Source organism: Aquarana catesbeiana, linkage group LG07 (genome assembly GCF_042186555.1).
Source record: "Aquarana catesbeiana isolate 2022-GZ linkage group LG07, ASM4218655v1, whole genome shotgun sequence".
NCBI lineage: Eukaryota > Metazoa > Chordata > Amphibia > Anura > Ranidae > Aquarana > Aquarana catesbeiana.
This window is the reverse complement of record NC_133330.1, coordinates 281818539-281840120: the sequence shown is the minus strand read 5'-3', so window position 1 is coordinate 281840120 and position 21582 is coordinate 281818539. Positions and strand designations below refer to the sequence as shown.

The window sequence follows — 21582 nt, the reverse complement described above, 5'->3', positions numbered from 1 at the left end:
AAAAAAAAAAAAAGAAATGTGCATTGCACTGCAGTCCGTTCCCCCTAAACTGACAGTAGTCCGCATGACAAAACTGAGCGTTTTAAAATGTGAATGAGCCCCCAGGTTCAGTATAGACATGATTATTGGTTGAGGAAGAAGCTGACAAAGCCAGTGTTCAGAGGCCTGGTAGTCTTACCACGGCTTTCGTTTTTTGTGGGTGATGACAGGTTGGATTGCCTTCTGGTTTCTTATATATCTCCGGACTTTGGCAGCAAGATCTCTCTATCCTAATTCTCAGATCCACCCACCTGTCACTGCAATATTGTGCCCTTCATTCTCCATATACTGTACATTTCAGAGAGAGATTTAAAACAGTTCCAGAAATGTCTATCTGTGTCATTACGGCTCGCTTAGGGAAAGTAAACGGCTTCATTTGCGGCAATAATGATGATGACAATCTTCGCCATTACCGCGTCTCCTCACCCTCTGGACTAAAACATTACTTTTTTCCCTCATTAAAATACATATTTTCTGTATATTACCTTTTACAATTGTGCAATGGAGTTACAGCAAAGCAGATAGCATGCTATGATACCTTTCTAAATTAACTAATAAACATAATCACAATACTTTCCCTTTTTTTATATTCAGTCTCTCCTTATTAAAGCATATCTAAACCCAATAACAAAGATGTATTGTTTTGCAGCTTACCAATCTTTTGAAGGGGTAGCTGTGTTAGTTTTCTTTCTTTTTTTTTTTAGCCTTTTTTTTCTCTAGTTGAACCTAGTGTTCCTCCCAGTAAAACACTTTTGGCCCCGTAACCCATACTCATTCACATGGGGGGCTGGGATCTGGGGTCTTACAGATTCCAAATAAGCCCCCCGCCCGCAGACCCCCATAACCACTGGCCAGGGTTGTGGGGAAGAGGCCCTTGTCCCCATCAACATGGGGACAAGGTGCTTTGGGGGGGAGCCCCCCTGCCCCAAAGCACCCCCCTCATGTTGAGGGTATGTGGCCTGGTATTGGTCAGGAGAGGTAGGGACACTCGCACATCCCCTCCCATTTTCTGACCTGCTCGGATAAGGGTGTGGTATGGATTTTGGGTGACCCCACACCATTTTTTAAACCTGAAGGGCCTGGTATGAATTGGGGGGGACCCCACGCCGTTTTTTACCAATTTTTTTATTGCAGGCAATTCTTTCATATTCAGCTGTCAGCAGGGAAACCTGCTGATAGCTGAGGACTCATCGGTTGCTAGGGACACGGCGGCCGGCTTCTTGGCCTGCTCTTTAACAACCAGCTACACACAGTTTGTTATAGAGAATAAAAAAAAACACTTGTATATTTGGTGCGGGTCCATTGAAGTCTATTACACGCAAAATGCAATCTGCTGCAGGAAAAAAAGTCCCTGACCATCTCCAAAAATGCATCTGCTGAAGAACACATTGATGTAAAATGTGTACTATAGGAAACCATGTTAAATGGACTGTAGTGCATTTCCGCAAACTGCAAAAGGCACTAGAAACGTATAGGTGTGAACCTAGGGTAAAATGCTTTGTTTTAGCACCCAGGCTAGTGTCCTTTGAAACAGAGGCACTCTTTCAGGACATTACATTGTTTACTTTTTTTATTTTATTGAAACATGACAAATTTAAAGCTCATTTATGGTCTCTAGATAGCAGAATGCTGGGATGCTCTGTGTTGTAGTGACCTGCCGCACCATCCAATGCGTTACAGAAAAATGACACATGTCTGAATTTTTCCACACAACACATCATACCAAGATTACAGTGTGAATGGGAGAAAATAGAAAACATTTGTTCTTTATGTGCCCTTGTAATGTCCGGTGTTGATCAGGTGCAGAAAAATGCCAGTCACAGCCCATAGCATGAACAGGCTCTTAAAGCAGATCTTCACACAATTTTGCAAGTTAAAGTGGTGTTCCGGCCGAAATTATACTTTTTAAATAAAAATACCCCTATAATGCACAAGCTTAATGTATTCTAGTAAATTTAGTCTGTAAACTAAGGTCTGTTTTGTTAGTTTATAGCAGTAGTTTGTTATTTTGTAAACTTACAGCAGGCCGTGGCCATCTTAAGTGTGGGCATCTGAAGCCAGACTGTATTTCTTCCTGGATCTCATCCTTGCAGATCTCGCACATGCTCAGCGCAGCACAAGCAGTGTAATAGGTTTCAGGTCAGGTTTCCATAGCAACGGCAGTTTCAGAGGAAGTTGCTGTCCCTTCCCAGAAGGCATTGCAAACAGGAAATGATGCGATGGGCCGCGGCCAGGGAGGAGGAAGTGAAAAATGAATACAGCAGATATACAGTAGATGCTGAGAAAAAAAATTTAAAAATATCCAATTTGTTTACAGTGCACAGTTTAGTGAGGGATGCTGAAGAGTTGTAAAAGTGGGTGGAACTCCAATTTAAGCTCACTGGTTTATAAATATAGCACAGAGTGCTCAATGGACATTTTTTTTTTTTTGCTCGTACCTTAAGATATGTGGCCTGGTCTATGTTGCCTGTGTTATGTCCCTGCGGCTGTGGGCGGGGATTTTGCAGGTATTCGCATCATTTCCTGTCCTCGCTGCACTGTCTCCTGTGATCTTGTGTCATTCATCCCTGCTAGATTATTTTATGCTGCTCCCTTTTGCAGGTATAGCGTATAACATTAAAAATAAGTGCCTATACTGTTTAAAATCCAGTATTACACTGTCTCAGCCTGCTCTGCTCATGCTCAGTTGCTCTCCATTTTTAGGCACTAACAAATTTGTAGATGCTGATCTTCTGACAGCCTTAAGCGGAGTTAAACCCTCCTATCATTTACAGCCCAGGAAGCTGCTTCTGTTTAACTACTTGCTTACTGGGCACCTAAACCCCCCTGCCCAGACCAATTTTCATCTTTTAGCACTGTCACCCTTTGAACGACAATTGCGCGGTCATACAACACTGTACCCAAATGAAATATTTATAATCTTTTTCCCACAAATAGATCTTTCTTTTGGTGGTATTTGATCACCTCTGGGTTTTTTATTTTTTGTTAAAAAAATTTTAAAAAAAGAAAATTAAAAAAAAAATACAAAACTGTTTTAGATTTTGTTAATAAATTTTGCAAACAGGTAATTTTTCTCCTTCATTGATGTATGCTGATGAGGCTGCACTGATGGGCACCGATAGGCTGCATTGATGGGCACTGATAAGGCGGCACTGATGGCCACTAATAGGTGGCACTGATGGCCACTAATAGGCGGCACTGGTGGGCAATGTTGAGGTGGCACTGGTGGGCACTGATAGGTGGCATTGGTGGGCACTGATAGGCGGCACTGATGGGAGGCACTGAAGGGCATTTATAGGTGGCACTGAAGGGCACTAATAGGTGGTACTGATAGGTGGCACTGATAGCTGGCACTGATGGGCACTGATAGGTGGCAGTGATGGGCACTGATCGGCACTGGTAGGTGACACTGATAGGCACACACAGCTAGGTGGCACTGGTGAGACACTGATTGGCACCACTGGTGGGCATTGATAGGTGACACTGGTGGGCATTGATAGGTGGAACTGATTGCTGGCACTTATGCATATTCGTGGCACTGTATGGGCACTGGCAGGTGGCACTGGAAGGCGGTATTGGTGGGCACAGATGAGGCAGCTTCATCGCTTCCTCTTCGGGACCGATGTCCCTTGTACTGAAGCCGGTGCTCGGCTTCTTTTTCTCCTCACGCTGTCAGCATGAGGAGAAAAAAAAAACGATTACCAATCTTCTGTTTACATCACGTGATCAGCTGTCATTGGCTATCAGCTGATCACGTGGTAAGGGGCCGGGATCGTGATCACCCGAGTCTCACTGACTTGGTAATCACAGAGCGTGCCCTGCAGGGGAGCGCAGGGAGCACGCAAAGGGGAGGACGTCTATTGACGTCTCCCGGCAAAGTACAGTAGATCCACGCTGTAGCTGTCATTCGGCTATAGCGCAGATCTGAAGGAGTTAATCTGCAACTGCCATGGAGCTGCACATGTGATCAGTTATGACATCAGCCATTTGGTGGTTTGATCGTTTGGTTGAGTAAAAAAAGGAAAATGCGACAGTTAGCAATCCTGGCATTCAAGAAATGTAACTTTTTTGAAAATGTTAAATCAAAGGGTTTAGTTCCACTTTATGACTTACTTCTGCTCAGGGGCTCTGGGCTTCAGCAAAATGGCAGCCTCCAGTAAGAAAAAACATGAACAATGCAGGAGGCAGTTTAACCGGTTCAATACTGGGCATTTTCACCCCCTTCCTTCCCAGACCAATTTTTAGTTTTCAGCGCTCTCGCACTTTAAACGACAATTGCACGGTCGTACGACATTGTACCCAAACAAAATTGACATCCTTTTTTCCCCACAAATAGAGCTTTCTTTTGGTGGTATTTGATCACCTCTGCGGTTTTTATTTTTTGCACTATAAACAAAAGAAGAGCGACAATTTTAAAAAAAACACAAGATTTTTTACTTTTTGCTATAATAAATATCCCAATTTAAAAAAAAAAAAAAAAATTTTTTCCTCAGTTTAGGCTGATACGTATTCTTCTACATATTTTTGGTAAAAAAAAATCGCAGTAAGCGTATATTGATTGGTTTGCGCAAAAGTTATAGCGTCTATAAAATATGGGATAGATTTATGGCATTTTTAAAAAAATATATATTTTTTTTACTAGTAATAGCGGCGATCAGCGTGTTTTTTTCGTGACTGCGACATTATGGCGGACACATCGGACACTTTTGACACATTTTTGGGACCATTCACATTTATACAGCGATCAATGCTATAAAATTGCATTGATTACTGTGTAAATGTGACAGGCAGTGAAGGGGTTAACCACTAGGGGGCGGGGAGGGGTTAAATGTGTTTCCTAGGAAATGCTTCTAACTGTAGGGGGAGGGGACGCACAAGGGGAGGAGACCGATCAGTGTTCCGCTGTTCTAGGAACACAGATCGCTCTCCTCTGAACTGACAGGACGTGGATCTGTGTGTTTACACACACAGATCCACAGTCCGGCCCGGTTAACGGGCAATCGCGGGTGCCCGGCGGACATCGCGGCCGCTGGGCACACGCACCGGGTCCCGAGCAACGCGGCGGGTGCGCACGCGCGCCCCCTAGGCGGCCGGGAACCCGAGGCCGTCATATGACGTCCACCCAGGATAGGAGATCCCATCTGTGGACGTCATTTGACTATAGGCGGGTAGGGAAGTGGTTAAAGAGCACACTCATTTTTGGTAGCATAATTATTAATGTGGAATGTATGTTCCTTGCTAAAGAACATTATTTTTTATCATTTTGTTATGGGTAAAGTTCCTCTTTAAGGCTAGGTTCAAACTAGCCTGCACTGTGCGTTCTGGTTGGGGGAGCGGGAATTGCATTGATTCCAACACTTGCAACCACCCACAGCTGACTCGCGCTGCTCTTGCTAGACGCATTCCAAATGAATGGCAGCCCCACGCATCTCAGCTCGCAGCTTGCCACATTTTTTGCCGCGTTTTACGGTTTCCCACCGATGTGGTAAATGTAGGCCAGTGTACATGAAGCCTTATTCATCTTATACACAAAGCACTCAACTAACTTCCAATAAATGTTCCCTTCTTAGCATGCTTCACTCCAAAAACATATTTATCAGAAGAAACATTTGTATTAACTCTGCAATTAAGTGCTGGTGCATTGTGCATAGACAGCAGTATAATCTCTATCGCACAGTGGTATTAGATATTATAAAGTAAAAGTATGATATTTAATTAAAAAATAACAAAGGGCTTGTTCACACAAAACTGATTTTCTTAGAGGTAGAACCTGCAGGGCTGCTATCATTTTATACATCAAAGGCACTTCAACAGCAAGACCTTTCTGCAATAATGTCCAGCTCTGTCTCCATCTACCTGGGAATTGTGGGTGTTCCAACTACTCCTGTTGCATTCCACACAATAAAAAATAAATATTATTTATAATAGTGAAAGCCCCTCCTAATGTTCACAGTAGGTGTGCAGACCCCAGGAACTCCAGAACAGGTAGCTTACCAATAGATGCCTTAAAGCTGAAAACCAACTTTCTTTTCACTAGAACTGAATGGAATGATCAGTCCCAGCATAGATCATACATGTGTACCATGGTACTTAGTCTTCAGATCCCCTGATATTCTGGGTTTAGTTGAATCTTGTACCATGTGACATTCTATATAGTCTGCATGTAGACTGAGGGCCTTCAGGCCACTTCCTGCTCCATCTCTAGTCTAGAACACACCCCTCTGTAATCTTTCAGAGTCTGCAAATGATGTAACGTTCCTTCATAGTGCTGATGTTGGGTGGGATGAAATACATCCTAATTAGCATTTAGTCCCACCCGGCGCCATGTTACACCTACAGGAAGAGTCCAAACCTCCCAAGTCCCTCCTCACAGCATTATTCAAGAAAGAAACCCCTTCATACACGGCCTGTTCTAATAGCTGTGATGCTGCTGGGTGGGATTGAATGAATCAAAATTAGAAGTCAATCCTGCCCAGGTAAATTCCCTCCCCTCAGATCCCGCCCTCCCAGAGCCCTGCTGTCTGTAATCTGATTCATTTACATATGAAGAAAACACTTTCATCATACCCTCCCATAGCCCTTCCTCTGTAGTCTTATAGTAAGCCATTATTCAAGACAGCAATGATACATTTACATATCTCCCAACTTTTTGAAATGGGAATGAGCGACACCTATCAACAAAAGTATGCAGGCATCGGACACACCCCTTGCCACGCCCCCTTAAAGGAGAATTATACACAAAAAAAAACAAGATTGGTTAAACCCACAGGTGTTTTTTTTTACTACTATTCCTTTATATTGGCTTTTGGAATTTACAAATGCAGCAATTTAGAAGTCAGATGAAAGGTTTAGCGCTGGAAAACCCTTTTTGATAGATAAAAAGTGCATTTTGTATACATCTATATAGATCAGACAAAAATGAGGGACAAATGAGGAGGAATGAGGGACAGAGGGACATTGTTCCAAATCAGGGACAGTTGGGAGGAATACATTTACACCTGCTTTGCAGACTAAAGAGTGATCTGCCTTAGTGCCCACCCACAGCAACTCCAGGAACTGCTACAAGTCACTCCCATAGCCTGCCCTGAAGCTACAGATGCTCAAGGCATGATGGGACATGTAGTATCAGGACTGGTAAAGGAAGGAAACAGGAAGTCAGAGAACTTTGAAATTCAGCCAGGAGAAGGAGTGACATCACAGACACACAAACCTGTTTTTTTTTACAGCTAAATAAGGTAAGATACAGATACAATGACAGTGGGGTTGTGATTAATTTACATGCACATCACATCTGTTGTTTTGGGGAGGAAAAGCTGAAGTTCTGCTTTAAGCAATAAAAGAAACTGAAAAATTAGTTTAGTATGGACTGACTTTAATACTGAGTTCACACTGCTGCGTGGAGTGACTCACAGAAGGCGTGACTCACGGGGGGCGGAGCACCTTTGGGGTGGTGTGGGAGCGGTGTATACTACGCTCCCAAAAAGCCCTGCCCATTGAAATGAATGGGCAGCGCTGCCGAAGCACCTGCAAAGCACTTTGGCAGAGCTGCAACACTGGCACTTTTAACCCTTTCTTCAGCCGCTAGCAGGGGTTAAAAGCGCCCTGCTATATCAGCTAACGCCGGCACAGCCCCAGTGTGCAAGAGACAAACTATTTAACACTAGCAGGGGTGCTTACAATGATCAGCTTTTATTATCCGAAAAGGAAAAAAAAAATGGTTACTGTACTTGCTTATACAGTGTAAGCTGGAGTTTGGCTTCAATGTGTTAGTGTATTTAAATCTGCTACTACATTACAAAACTACCTCCCCTGAGACGGAGAAAGCTGCTGTCCAAAGGTGCCCCCTGTGCTCCTTCATCCAGAGTGGGGGCACTCTAATACAGGAGATGTGTTGCTGCCCAGATCATCAGGTGAAAACAGAGGGAAAGAGCCTGAAAAAGAAAACGATTGTAGCCACCATATCTAATGATTGGTAAGCTGTAATATATAAATTTTTGGTTTTCGGTTTAATACTTTAAGAGCCCTTTCACACTGACAGCGTGGCCACTTTACCGTCGTTTTGGAGGTGCTTTTTGGACCAATAAAGGGTTAAAAGCGAAAGCAAAAAGCCGTTGCCGAGGCACTTTGCAGATGCTTCGGCGGCACTGCTCATTGATTTCAATGGGCAGGGGCGCTTTAGGAGCGGTGTAGTTTTAGTAGTTTCTGTTGCCATTATGATTTAAAAAGAGTAAACACAGCTGATTGATAATAAATGGCTTCAGCCAAACACTAACCATGAGTGAAAGAAAAGTTGTTGTGTTATCATTCATATTCTCTGAAAAAAGGCCAATAAATCATAAATTCTGCCAGGGTATGTAAACTTATGAGCACAACTGTATATACTTTACTGTATATGTATATATATATATAGAAAGGGAGACAGAGTAAGAGAGAGAGAGAGAGAGAGAGGAGTGGGGAGGAGAGAGAGAAGAGGGAGGGGGGGGGGAGAGGAGAGAAGACAGGAGAGAGAAGATGTAAAAAAGAGAGAAAGATGGGGGAGAGTGGTGAGAGAGAGGGGGAGATATGGAGAGAGTGAGAAAAGAGAGTGAGAGAAGAGAGAGAGAAGAGAGGGAAAAGAGAAGAAGAGAGAGAAAGAGAGGAGAGAGAGATGGGGGGAGTGCAGAGAGAGGGGGGGATAGAAAGGGAGAGAGAGAAGAGAGGGAGAGAAGAGGGAAAGAGGGAGAGAAGAGAGAAGGGGGAGAGGGGGAGAAGAGAGAGGGAGAGAGGACAGAGAAAGGAGGGGGGAGAAGAGAGGGAGAGAAGAGTGAGTGAGAGAGAGCGAGAGGGTGAAAAAGGGGAGAAGAGAGGGGAAGAGAGGGAGAGAAGAGTGAGGGAGAGAGAGGGAGAGGGGGAGAAAGAGAGAAAAGAGATAGAGAAGAAAGAAGAGAGGGAGAGGAGAGAGTGAGAGAAGAGAAGAAGAGAGAGTGAGAGAGAGCGAGAGAAGAGGGAGATGGGGGAGGGAGAGAAGGGGAAGAGAAGAGAGAGGGGGGAAGAGAAAGAGAAGAGAGAGAGAGAGAGGATAGGAAGAGAGGAGAGAAGACAGAGGAGAAAGAGAGATAGGGAGGGAGAAGAAAGGGGAAGAGAGGGAGAGAAGAGTGAGTGAGAGAGAGCGAGAGGGTGGAGAGGGGGAGAGAGAAGAGAAGGAGAGAAGAGTGAGGGAGAGAGAGGGGGAGAGAGAGAGAGAGAAAAGAGAGAGAGGGGGAGAGAAGAGAGAGAGAAGAGAGGGAGAGAAGAGTGAGTGAGAGGTAAAGAGGGTGGAGACAGGGAGAAGAGAGGGGGAGAGAGAGAGGGGGGGAGAGATGGGGGAGTGGTGAGAGAGGAGGTGAGAAGAGAGGGAGAGAGAGGGGATAGAGAGAGGAGAGAGAAGAGGGAGAGAAGAGAGGGAGAGAAGAGGGAGAGAAGATAGAGAGAGAAGAGGGGGAGAAGAGAGGAGGGAGAGAAGAGAGAGGAGGGAGAGAAGAGAGGGAGAGAGAGATGGGGAGAGAGAGAGAGATGGGGAGAGAGAGAGAGAGATGGGGAGAGAGAGAGAGAGATGGGGAGAGTGGAGAGAGAGGAGGGGAGAAGAGAGGGAGAGAAACTCAACTGCTTTGGCAATGCTAACATGTATGTGGTCCTGCCAATAAAGCTTATTTGAATTTGAATTTGAGAGAGGGAAAGAGAGAGAAAGTGAGATAGGGAAGTGGAGAGAGAGAGGGGGGAGATATGAAGAGAGAGGGAGAGACGGAGAGAAGAGATGGAGAGAAGCGAGAGAGAGGGAGAGAAGAGAGAGAGGGAGAGAAGAGAGGGAGAGAGAGAAAGAGATGGGGAGAGTGGAGAGAGAGAGGAGGGGAGAAGAGAAGGAGAGAGAGGGAGGGAGAGAGAGAAAGAGATGAGAGGGAGAGAGGAGAGAAGACAGAGAGGAAAGAGAGAGCGAGAGAGAGATAGGAGGGGGAGAAGAGAGGGGGATAGAGAAGAGAGGGAGAGAAGAGTGAGGGAGAGAGGGGGGAGAGAGATCGACGGGGGAGAGAAAGAGGGGGGAGATATGGAGATAGAAAGGGAGAGAGAGGGGGCTATGGAGAGATAGAAAGGGAGGGAGGGAGGGAGGGAGAGAGAGAGAGAGAGAGAGAGAGAGATGTGGAGAGTGGAGAGAGAGGGGGGTATGGAGAGATAGAAAGGGGAGAGAGAGATGGGGGGAGTAGAGAGGGTGGAGATATGGAGAGATAGAAAGGGAGAGAGGGGGGGCGAGAGAGAGGGAGAGAGAGAGATGGGGGAGAGTGGAGAGAGAGGGGGAATATGGAGAGATAGAAAGGGGGCGGGAGGAGAGGGAGAGAAGGGTGAGTGAGAGAGAGCAAGAGGGTGGAGAGGGGGGAGAGGGGGGGAGAGATGGGGGAGATATGGAGAGAAAGAGAGAGAGAGAGAGAGATGGAGGGGAGAGAGAAGAGAGGGAGATAAAGAATAGAGAGAGAGAGAGAGGGGGGAAAGAGGGAGAGGAAGAGAAAAAGGGGGCAGAGAGGGAGAAGAGAGAGATGGAGAGAAGGGAGGGGGGGAGAAAGAGGAAGAGAGAGGGAGCAAAGAAGAGAGGGAGAGAGAGAAGGAAAGGAGAGATGGGGGAAGAGAGAGAGAGAGAAATTAGAGAGAGCGAGAAGTGTGTGTGTGTGTGGGAGGGAGAGAGAGAGACAGAGAGGGGAGAGAGGGAGAGAAGAGAGAGAGAGGGAAAGGAAAGAGAAAGGAGTGTGAAAGAGGGAGAGAGAAAGAAAGAGAAGAGAAGAAAAGAGAGAGGAGTCACCCTCATTCCCCTTTATATTAACCATCCCCCCTTCCCCCTTCCCCCTTTTTTAGTACCCATTACCCCCCTCCCCCTTCCCATACAAACTCAGCTGCTTTGGCAATGCTAAAATGTATTTGGTCCTGCCAATAAATCTCATTTGAATTTGAATTGAATTTGAGAGAGAGAGGGAGAGAAGAGAGAATAAAAAACAGAGACAGTTTATCCACTACAACACCATTGAGTGCTGCACATACGGTATGCAATATAATTGTAAATTTAAATTAATTTTGCTTTCCTTTTCAATGATTTCCTAAGTAATAAAAGAAACCTGTTTAATATGTCTGGGAATACATTCTAGTAGCAGATGTGGAAAAAAATTAGGGGCCTTAAAACAAAATTAGTTGACTCAATGACGGCATAGTTCAATGCTCTGACAATTGATTTTTCAGAATTTCGTACAATTTTTCAAAATTAAATTGTGTATGGGCAGCTTAAAGCGGAACTAAACCCTCCTATCCTTTTCAGCCAAGGAAGCTATCATCTTAGCCTTTGCTTGATCCACAACTGCCATGATGCTCTAAATGTGATCAGTTATGACACTAATCATTGGTTGGTTTGACAGTTTGGTTGAGAGCACAAACAAATATGACAGTTCGCATTCCTGGCATGGCGAGAATGTAGCTGTTTTTATTTAAACTGTTAGATTGATGGATTTAGTTCCACTTTAAGTGTGATGCAATAGGGTGCCATTTGTTTTTATTGGTTCCCCAACACACAACAAAGCGCATGCTTATGAGCACACCATAATGCAGAGTGGTGAACCATCAATGTGTTGTAATGCGTGGCCATAACGCAACACACATTAACACGCCACAACAGTCTGAATGCAGCCTTAGTGCAGGTTGCATTGGTAAAGAAAGAAAGAGGAAGGTGTCCTGCTTGGGTCAACAGTGCTTACAACTGAATGCTGGGATGGTGTAGATATGAGAACCAAGCTTGCCAGCATCCACCTATTACAGATATAGCAATTTCAAGTGGGCTCAAAGTTGAATACATTTCTCAAGCAATCACTGTGCTTTATTCTTTGCGTTGGTGACTCAAACCCTAACAGTGCCGAGTTTATCTCAGGCTACAAAATTGAGATGTACTAGGTTAGGTCATAGCAAATCAATGACTACATCACACCAACTAACTCTCACAATCACAGAATGGAATCTTCTCCTAGTTTTATTATACTGTATTGCCCCGTACACACAATCAGACTTTCCAACAACAAAACCACGGATTTTTGTTTGAAGGGTGTTGGCTCCAACTTGTCTTGCATACACACGGTCACACAAATGTTGGCCAACAATTACAGACGTAGTGACGTACAAGACGTACGTGATATCTCTATTACGAACGCTAGTTTTACAAGACCGAGCGCTTCTGGCTTGTACTTGATTCCGAGCATGCGTGGACTTTTGTGCAACGGACTTGTGTACACACGATCGGAAAGTCTGAAAGAAACATTTGTTGACGGAAAATTTGAGAACCTGCTAGCTAAAATTTGTTGGCGGAAAGTCCGCCAACAAATGTCCGATGGAGCATATACACGGTCTTACCACCAACAAGCTCACATCCAACATTTCCCGTCAGAAAATCCGATGTGTGTACGCAGCATAAGTCTAGGTTCAAACCAATCAGAAACAAAGTCATACTTTGCTAACAAACCTTCTTTGTGAATGTTACTATGAAACAGGTGGCCTAAACGTCTGAAGAGCTCATTCAAAGTAGCACATTTATTTGAAATATCTCTGTATTGTCTACCAGCATAATAATATAGTTGGGTTGAAAAAAAGTTACAAGTTTTTAATATTGAGCCAAAAATGAAAAAAACAGCAACTTATTCAGAGGAAAATAAGATAAACTTTATAAGACATTGTCCAGCTCTAACAGGGGAAAAATTCCTTCCTGATCCCCAAAAAACAATGAGGTTACTCCCTGGATCAATAAACAATGTAATTTCTCTTAGATATTGTTAGTCCTCTTTCTACTAAATTTTGCAATAGGGATCATTTATATATTTAAAGCCCAATTGAACTTCCTAGAAAAGCCTGTGACCTGCTAGCATGCTTGTAAAGAAGGATCCTTGTTCTCTATGTGAAGCAGTGGTCTCTCTGCTGTGATCTAGCGCATCCTGTGCTGAGTCAGTTCTCTGCAATTTAGCAGAGAGCATAAGCTTTGCAGAAATATAGGTTTGTCTTAGCAGGGGGCTTGTTGAACCTTTGAAGAAAGACAACTGCTTGCATACAGAGAGCAAGGGTCCTTCTCTACAGTCTGCAGCATGTTGGCAGGGAACAGGACTTTCTGCTAAGGTTGTGGCTGCTTTCTAATTCATATTTTCCTTTCCTTAGTTTTTATAGACTACCTCTGTATTTACAAGTTACAAAGAGAAAGCAGACTAATAACATATTTTATCTTTTACAGAGAATTAGACTTATATATGTAGCGCTGGTAGATTTTTAATCTACCGCTGATAGGTAAATCTTGTGGGTTACTTGTTAGGTGAAGTTAGATTTGCCTCTGTTCCAGCTTGGCTGAGTTGTGTGTAGTTTCACACTGTGCCGGTGGGTGTCGTTGTCACCATTGGCTGGTGTTGGAAAGGCAACGTGTTGAAGCGTATGAGTGCTCCTCTGTCCCGGAGATAACTAGGTGGAGGTGGTCCTCCGAGTTGCATTCTGGGAGAGGGTACTTATGGGACAGACGCCATGTTTAGGGGTTCGTTTTCAGCCACCTGCTGGCCCTCCTGGCCGACAGGTATGTGTTAAGAGTACCACCTCGTGGTCCTCCGTTCCGGAGGCCCACGTCGCTGCGGCGTGTGGGTGGGCCCAGAAGCCTGTCTGGGGCCTACCACAGCAGCAGAAGAATGGTCCTGAGCTGTCTATCCTAAGTGAAGAAGCTGGACAGCCGAGGAGATCCCAGGGGAGGACCCGTCATGGAAGGATCATGCAGAGTGCTGGTCTGGAGAGGGGCCTGGTGACTTGGTTGGAGGACGTATCCTGAAGTAATCTTACTGCATAGTACTGCCGGATTGGCTTAAAGGTTCAAGTACTGTGTCTGACATTCACCACAAACCAATACATCCTGTGGCAGAGGATCGTATGGGTTTTATTCCAAACAAGTCTGTGGCAGAGACTTTTGTTTGTGCTACGTACTGGCTGCTAGGCAAGTGAGAGAGGCCTATCCAGGCGGGCAAAGATTGAATCCCACAAGGGGAGTGCATTCAACTACAAGTGTTCAATTCCAAAGAATGTTCTAAAGAATACTAAGGAAAGGTATTTGAGCTTCCCTGCAACTTTCCTTCTGCCTCATTCCTGCTACTTCCTTTATTACTGGTTCATTAAAGTATTGGAAAATATACTCAAGTGTTTGGTGCTTATATCGTCCAGAGGTAAACTCAACGGGACCCTAGACCCGGTGCCGGTGAAACAGAGGTATCGAGAGTGAAGGTAACAGCCCGCTTTAAACGAGCAGCTCCACCGAGAGTTAGTGCTACATATAGTAAGCAGACCAGTACAATTCCTGTTCTGCAAGCATAAATGTCCTTCTTGCCTCTTGACTATCTCTGGCTTGGTCAACAGGGAGGACTTTTAAATCAAAAGAGTGGAGGTCACTGACATGTCTCAGGGCTCTGCTCCTTCCTCACCATCACCCCTTCAACTATCCTAGCTCAAGCCTTCATTTATTGTTGTCTAATAGGGTGGTGTAAAATGTCCCACGTATGTGTAAATTGCAGTAACCCATAACAAACAATCAACCCCTGTCATTTAACTGTAGATTTTTGATATTTGACCAGTGGCTATGAGTTCCTGCAGTTTGCACAAGTGCAAGACTTGTATCACTTAAATTTGCATTACATTATTAAAAAGGCCATGGGCGTCCGCAGAACTTTTTTCAGGGGCGGGCGTCATTTTAAGGTCACACATGCCCCGCCCCCTTTCGACAAAGGGGAGGGGCTTGGTCTCTGTAACATAAAGCACAGGCATGCAAAGGTTTGAGAAACCTGATGCAAAAGCTTAAAGTGATTGTAAAGGTTCGTTTTTTTTCTTTAAAAATAACAAACATGTTATATACTTACTTCCTCTGTGCAAGGGTTTTGCACAGAGCAGCCCTGATCCCCCTTTTCTAGTGTCCCTCAGCGGTACTCCTGGCTCCTCGTCCGCATCAGGTGCCCCCCTGGAGTGCCGATTTTCATGGGGCCACTCATGGGGGCGTGCTTCTGAGTCCCGCTGCTGCATCCATTGACACAGACAGCAGAACTCGGCCCCTACCCCCGGCTCCTGTGTCACTGGATTTCATTGATAGCAGCGGGAGCCCGCTGCTATTAATCTATCCAATGAGGACCCGAGACAGCGGCTGGAGCTTCTGGGCTCATTCTCGTCACTGAAAAGATCGGGTTCAGGTAAGTAAAAGGGGGGCTCTGGGGGGCAGCTGCACCACAGAAGGTTTTTCACCTTAATGCATAATGCATTAAGGTGGAAAACCTCAAGACTTTACAACTTATTTAATAGAAGGATCAAGCTGCCATTGTCCGATTACCAATTTCTAATCTGTTTTTATGTTTACAGAGGTTTCCACTACTGACTTTTCTTTCTGAAAATGCCACCACCATGGCTCTGTTTTTCCAATATTAATATTCGTTAATCCAGAGGAGGTATGCAGATAAGAATTTTTAACTTTCCTTAAACTTTTCTGATTTGCATTCAGGCTCTGACTTAGAAAGCATTTAGACCCACGGGTCAGCATTACAGCCATGTAAAGAGAATTTTTAGAAGGTTAGCAATGATATCTCCCACATATCTATCATGAAATAATAAATGTAACACCTTTACCGCAATTATCCAAGTAGTGATGTTAGCTCAGAACATGGACACAGGCTGCCTCAGGCAGGTGCTTGTGCAGGTGGACAGCTCACACTCAGCTCTTCAGGCTTGCTCCCTTGCTTCCCTCAGGCTCTGAGCCGCGCTGCCTGGAGAAGATGGAGGAGGTGGGTGGAGCCAAAATTGACCAGGCACAAAAGAGGAAGAAGTTCCTCCTTCGCTCTGAATTCTGGGGCCTCGCCTCGGCCTCATGACGTGACGTCACTGGTTGCTAGATCCAGGCGGCAGGCAAGTCTAGCAACTAGTGCAGTGGGCAGCAGAGAGATGAAGAAGGCCTGTGTCTATGAAAAATGGTCACTTCACCCAGTTACAGATTAAGCTTGATGGGCAGAGTCACCCACTGGCCTCTTCTCATTCCTACTTTGTTTCTTAATCTCATACTACGAAGTAAATTAAAAAACACAATGGGGACCCCACTTATTGGCCATGGCAGCTGTACATGCCAAAACTCAGATGTCAGCACTGTAAAATTAAAGAAAGCAACTAAAGAAAGAAGTTCTGGTATTAAGTGGGTTGAACTTTTAAGAAAGGAAAGCAGTCAAAACATATTAAACGTCAAAAAGTGTAAAGCAACAGATTTCCTTTAAACCTTTCTCCGCAAGCTTGGCTGCACACACTGTATCTACCTTCCTCCTTCACACCATTTAGCAATAAAAATCAAAGGAAATGCCCTGTACTTCCATGTATAGAAAAACATGTGGCTCAAAGGAAAGAAAGTAAGTGCTGCTGGGAAGGTCTGCATTAAAGTGAACCTGTTCCTTCACCTTACTTGAACAAAGCACAGATTAATTTTAAACAGCACTTTTTAGCAAGTTTTTATTGATTCATTTATAACAAAGCACAGATCAATTTTAAACAGCACTTTTTAGCTAGTTTTTATTGATTCATTTAATCATGCAAAGGAGAAGTGTGGGAATATAAAAAAAACAAAACACAAACATACTCACCCCCCTGCTGCAGCATCATTGTTCTGCTGCAGCTGTCCCCTGCCGGCTATAAGATCAAGAACTGAGCAACCACACAACCACTGATTGCTCAGGTCTCAGTCAGCTCTGAGCAGAGAGCAGTGTCAGTCACTGCTTTCTGCTCAGCCTCTTCAGTGCTCACTGGAGCACCAGGCTGGGGAGGAGCAGGAGCAGCTGGCTCAGGCTCTCAGTGGCATGCTGAGAGGCTGAGCCAGCTGTAGATCTGGCAGGATCCTGACCAAAGTATAGAGTGGCTCTGTGACGTCAGCCGACAGTGGGCTTCGCTCTGCTGTTGGCTGATTCTGGGTCACAGAAGAGCACAAGTAAGTGCAATACTGTAACCCATAGGAGAAGTATGGTCAACATATCTTTGGCCATACCTCTCTTATAAAAAAACAACTCTCATTTAATTTTTTTCTTCAGCGTTCTTGCAGTACTTTGTCTACGTACTTTCTAATAGCTACACAAGGCCAGACAGAGCGCTCCCCTTCACACCATGACATCCCACAACGTGGCTAGCAAAGAAATGGCTGCTTGAAATGTGGCACTTGTCTTTTCTCCAAGCACATGCCCAAGATAAGCAGTTTCAAGTGGAATGCAGAGGGAAGGGGCACGTCAGCCTCCCGTCCCTCTGCATTCCTCATGCCACAGCATTTTTTGGGCAAGTGCATTGATCCAAGACAAGTACCAGGTTTGAAGCAGCCATCTCCTTGTTAGCTACATTGTTCGATGGACAGGGGAGGAGGGGGGGCTTTCTATCCTCGTTGCTAGGCTTACAAAGCACATAGGGACAAAGTTTTACAAGTACTTTGTTGCATGGGTGACAGAACACTAAAAAACGTGAAGTGAGAGTTTTTCTTTAAATAGGCATTCCACCCAAAACTGAAGTATAAACCCCTGACATCTGATCTCATCATTCTTGGGAAGTCCAAGGCAAAAACCTACCACTTGAATTCAAAGGTTCATAGGATACCTGATGCCGCCAGGTGAGTCTTATTCTGACTGTGTTTCAAAAATGTTGTCATTAAAATACTGTCTTGGGGGAAATATGGGCCTGCTATTGCTAAATGCCAGACGGTTATGCTGATCCTCTGGCTTAGATATTTTTTTTTTCTTATATGCAGACCTGTGTCATAAAGTAATAAGATCAGTATGGTGGCCAAGCAACTAGTATTTTCTATAGTCTTCATATATTTTTGTGATAGATTTTATTTATTTGTACACAGTGGATAGAATGAGTCTCCTCTGGTTGTGACCAAAGAGAGAGAAAAAATGCCATAAAAGTGGGGGACAGAGTGAGAAAGTTTGGAAGGAAACCTCATTGTTCGAAACCCTGGGAGCAACACAGTGTTAGATTTGAGCCTACAGACTTCCTCTATAGTTGAAATAGTGAACTGATTTAATGTTAGCCATAGACATTAGACATGTGGACATAATCTGTACATCAAAACATGATGTACTATATGTGCACACTCATATTGCCTAAGTATGCATGTTCTTTTAGTAATGGAAAGCGGTGGAAGAACAATTAAACCAATCCCTGGTGCTAACATGAGTGTGGGGCCCACCAAAAAGTTCCAACCAAGCCAATCAACTGTTCCTCTAAAACCTACTGTCCAAGTTTGCCTCCCACTACCCAAAAACCTAACCATTTGCATACCATGTCAATAACCACTAATCATTATCTGACAGGACTCGGACTAGAGGCCATAAACCAGGATTTGGAATCCACCAGTGCAAGTTAAAGACCAAATCCCTTAAAAAGGAGCCCCTGGTTTCCTGATTCCATGTACTCTTTGTGTACTGAAGGAACATACAGACATGTTTCTCATTCCAAACTGGGCTCAGTTCAACCTGTAGCAGATTTGTCAATCCACAGTTAGACGTAGGTGGTCAACATAGCTGACAACCGCCCTGTTGTTCTGGGAACAATCAAAGCAATATTTGAGAACTACAAACTTGAACAATCCTATAATGCATCCTGGTCACTAAATACACAAGCAAATAACTTTAGGCCTTTGTGATTACCAGCAGCCTAGATCTAAATTAACCTACCACTGATGATAACCAGCACACGTACTGGCTAATTTAAGACTTGCAATGCTTCACAATGTACATTCACCTAAACTACTCATGATGTATTTGAACCTCACCTCTCATAGGATTCTAGAAAGTTACACCGGAATGGTAAGTGAGTGATCCACCATGAATGAGTAAGATATCTGTCCTATGTCCTCAGTGCCTGAAGCCTCTGATCCTGATAGTGGAAAGGGAATGCATTAGTAGCCTTGTGTGACACAAAGTAAGATACTTATCACTTAGTCAATGTTTTCTTCACCAAGGGTAAAATCCTCTATGTAACCTTCAGCCTGTTATCATTACATTTGCAGAGGACAGTTCTGGGATGAGATCTGCAATGATCTTAAGTGGACATTTTTCTCTTTGGCCGCTGGACCAACTTCACACATCAATCGACCCAATTTAACAAGCACGCCTCTGGCCAAATCTGGAGCACAGAACTAAGGCAGATGCGCTTTTCATCTCTGAAGTGCACACAGTGCTCATATACAGATTCAACAGCATACAACTGATTAAGAAGATAATTACAATTTGCTGTAACCAAAAACAGTTTTAAAATGAGAGTAGATGCAGGACACAGGCTCCCAACAGAGATGAGGACTTTCCACTGGAATTTAAAGGGCTTCTCCGCTTTAAAAATCAGTGGGGATCAATGGGACAGGGTAAACTGAATGGAGCATGAAAACTGCACTTACTGTACTTTAATGTTTCAGATCTGCCACTTTTGAATTGTGGTGTATAGTTATGAGGGCAGGGCTCACAAATCTCCACGAGTAGGTCCATTTAATAGGACAGTACTAAGTACAGCTATGTACAAAGTGCAACAACCTAATGTAACCAATCAGATTTGATCTTTTATACTAATATGGTTAAAGAATGCTGAGATTTAATTGGTTACTAAAGATCACTGGCCTTTGCACATTTTTTTAAGACTTGACTATAAACATACAGGCCCAATTTTGGCCAACAGTCCTGCAGATATGTAAATCGGTCATGAGTCTAGAAGGTACATCCCACCAAGACATATAAACAACAGACTGGAGTGTCAAGAATACAGAAGTGAGTGTAGCTTATGCACTCCACACACCTCCTTTCTTGCTACTCAAAAGTGGAGTTGTCTTTTACAGATTTGGAAATGCCAGATCAAAGAGGCAACGTATATATATATTTACTTTCATCATCCTGCAGGGCCTGGTCGAGCATCTGCAGAAATGTGTGTTTGTGTTGTGTTTATTAGCACAGCTTCCCTGCGACACACAGCCCGGGATGATGCGAAGGGTGAAAGGATGCAGGTTACACACTTACCCAGCACAAAGTAAGGCAGCTCTGTATTCTCCAGATCATCAGCAACCGCAATCTCCCCCGGGAAGTCGTTCCGGACGGAGAAGAGGAGCTTGGGCTCGGAGGCAGAGGGGCTGTGCATGATGCTGAGGTCGTTCTCTCGGAGGAAGGGAAGAGCCGAGACGGTGATGCTCTTCATCTTGCACTCCTGCTCCCTGGACGAATCCTCTTCTCCTCCACTTCTTAATAGGAGCTGGGAACCGGCCAGCAGCAGCACCCAGAAAGCACCGGCAGGAGCCATCTTTAGTCTTCTAATACTTCCTCCTGTCTCCTAGCTGCAGGCACACAGAGCCTTTAGTAACTGCACACACGCACGGTCTACCTATCACATGTAATGCACGCTTCCCCTACGCTGGATGCAAATGCACATGAAGCCAGAGTCCACCAATAAAAAAATAAAAAAAGCCTAGAGGTGGCAAGAGTGCTAAGCTGTCCATGCACACATGCGTGCCTGCCTAGTCCTCCTACTTTGCAGATGAGCTGACTCTTCTCATCCTACCTGTCAGGAATTCATCACCACAATGACACTCAATATACAATAACAACACTTGCTATGTGCCTCGGTGTCAGCAAGTGCAAAGCTATCACATTATTCATCATTGCCTTGGCTTAGACACATGCACGTTGGATTTCCAGAGAGGACGCACAATACAATGCTACAACCCTTTACTGCAGACACCGACACACACTCATTTCCCTTTCCTACCTGACAGCTTGTGTAACCCCCTCACACTGCAGAAATTCCCTCAGAGCTCATTAATGTCCAAAGCATCTGCCTTTAACTCCTCACTGCACCTACATAGAGATACACAGCAAGACATCCTAAGCCACATCTGCCTATCACCTCTGCCCATCTGTCTTGCTCTCTATTTCTTCCCTCCTCTCCCTGGTCCTACCCTCCCTCCCTGCCTGTGCCTTTTCTTCCTAGATCCCCGACTCTCTCTCTCTCTTTCTCTCTGGACGGGGTGAGGGAAGAAAAGCCCTTGTTTATTTCCCAGGGCACAGCAACAAGAGTCGGCTCAGTGCAACCAAGGACCCTGAGCCTGGCTGTGATTTCTTTTGTCTGTAGGCAGTGGGGATTGGAGGAAGATGAAAGGAGGATGAGATAGAAGAGAGAGCAGGAAGGAGGGGATGGATGTGGGAGAGGGAGGGATGGATGGATGGAGTCACTCTAAATGCAGAATAATCCTGCTAAGGGCTGCTGAATTCAAATTATTTGGCCGGATGCACAGAGGAGAATGGATGATGCTCGGTGGTTCCCTGCCAATGGAGGTGAACAGAACACTGAAGTTTACTGTGGTCCCCAGACTACTCGTGTCACCTCACTAAGTCTCTCTTGGAGGCTGGTGTCACCTGCCATCATTGCCAGTTTATTCAAGATTACTAAAAAACAGTGGAGGCTCTATACATATTACACACAAACATGTTTATCATTTGAAACATGTTTATC

At 44.6% G+C, this 21582-nt stretch overlaps 1 protein-coding gene across 1 annotated transcript in view; it reads right to left on the bottom strand.

The window, feature by feature from the left end:
* The window catches only part of ASTN1 (astrotactin 1), an 843969-nt gene extending 822638 nt beyond the window's left edge, over window positions 1-21331 (bottom strand). The window contains exon 1 of the mRNA XM_073592047.1: window positions 20097-21331. Within this exon, the coding sequence (XP_073448148.1) occupies window positions 20097-20373 (277 nt within the window). The 5' untranslated portion in view covers window positions 20374-21331. The remainder of the gene's footprint in view (window positions 1-20096) is intronic.
* Window positions 21332-21582: the final 251 nt, after the last annotated feature.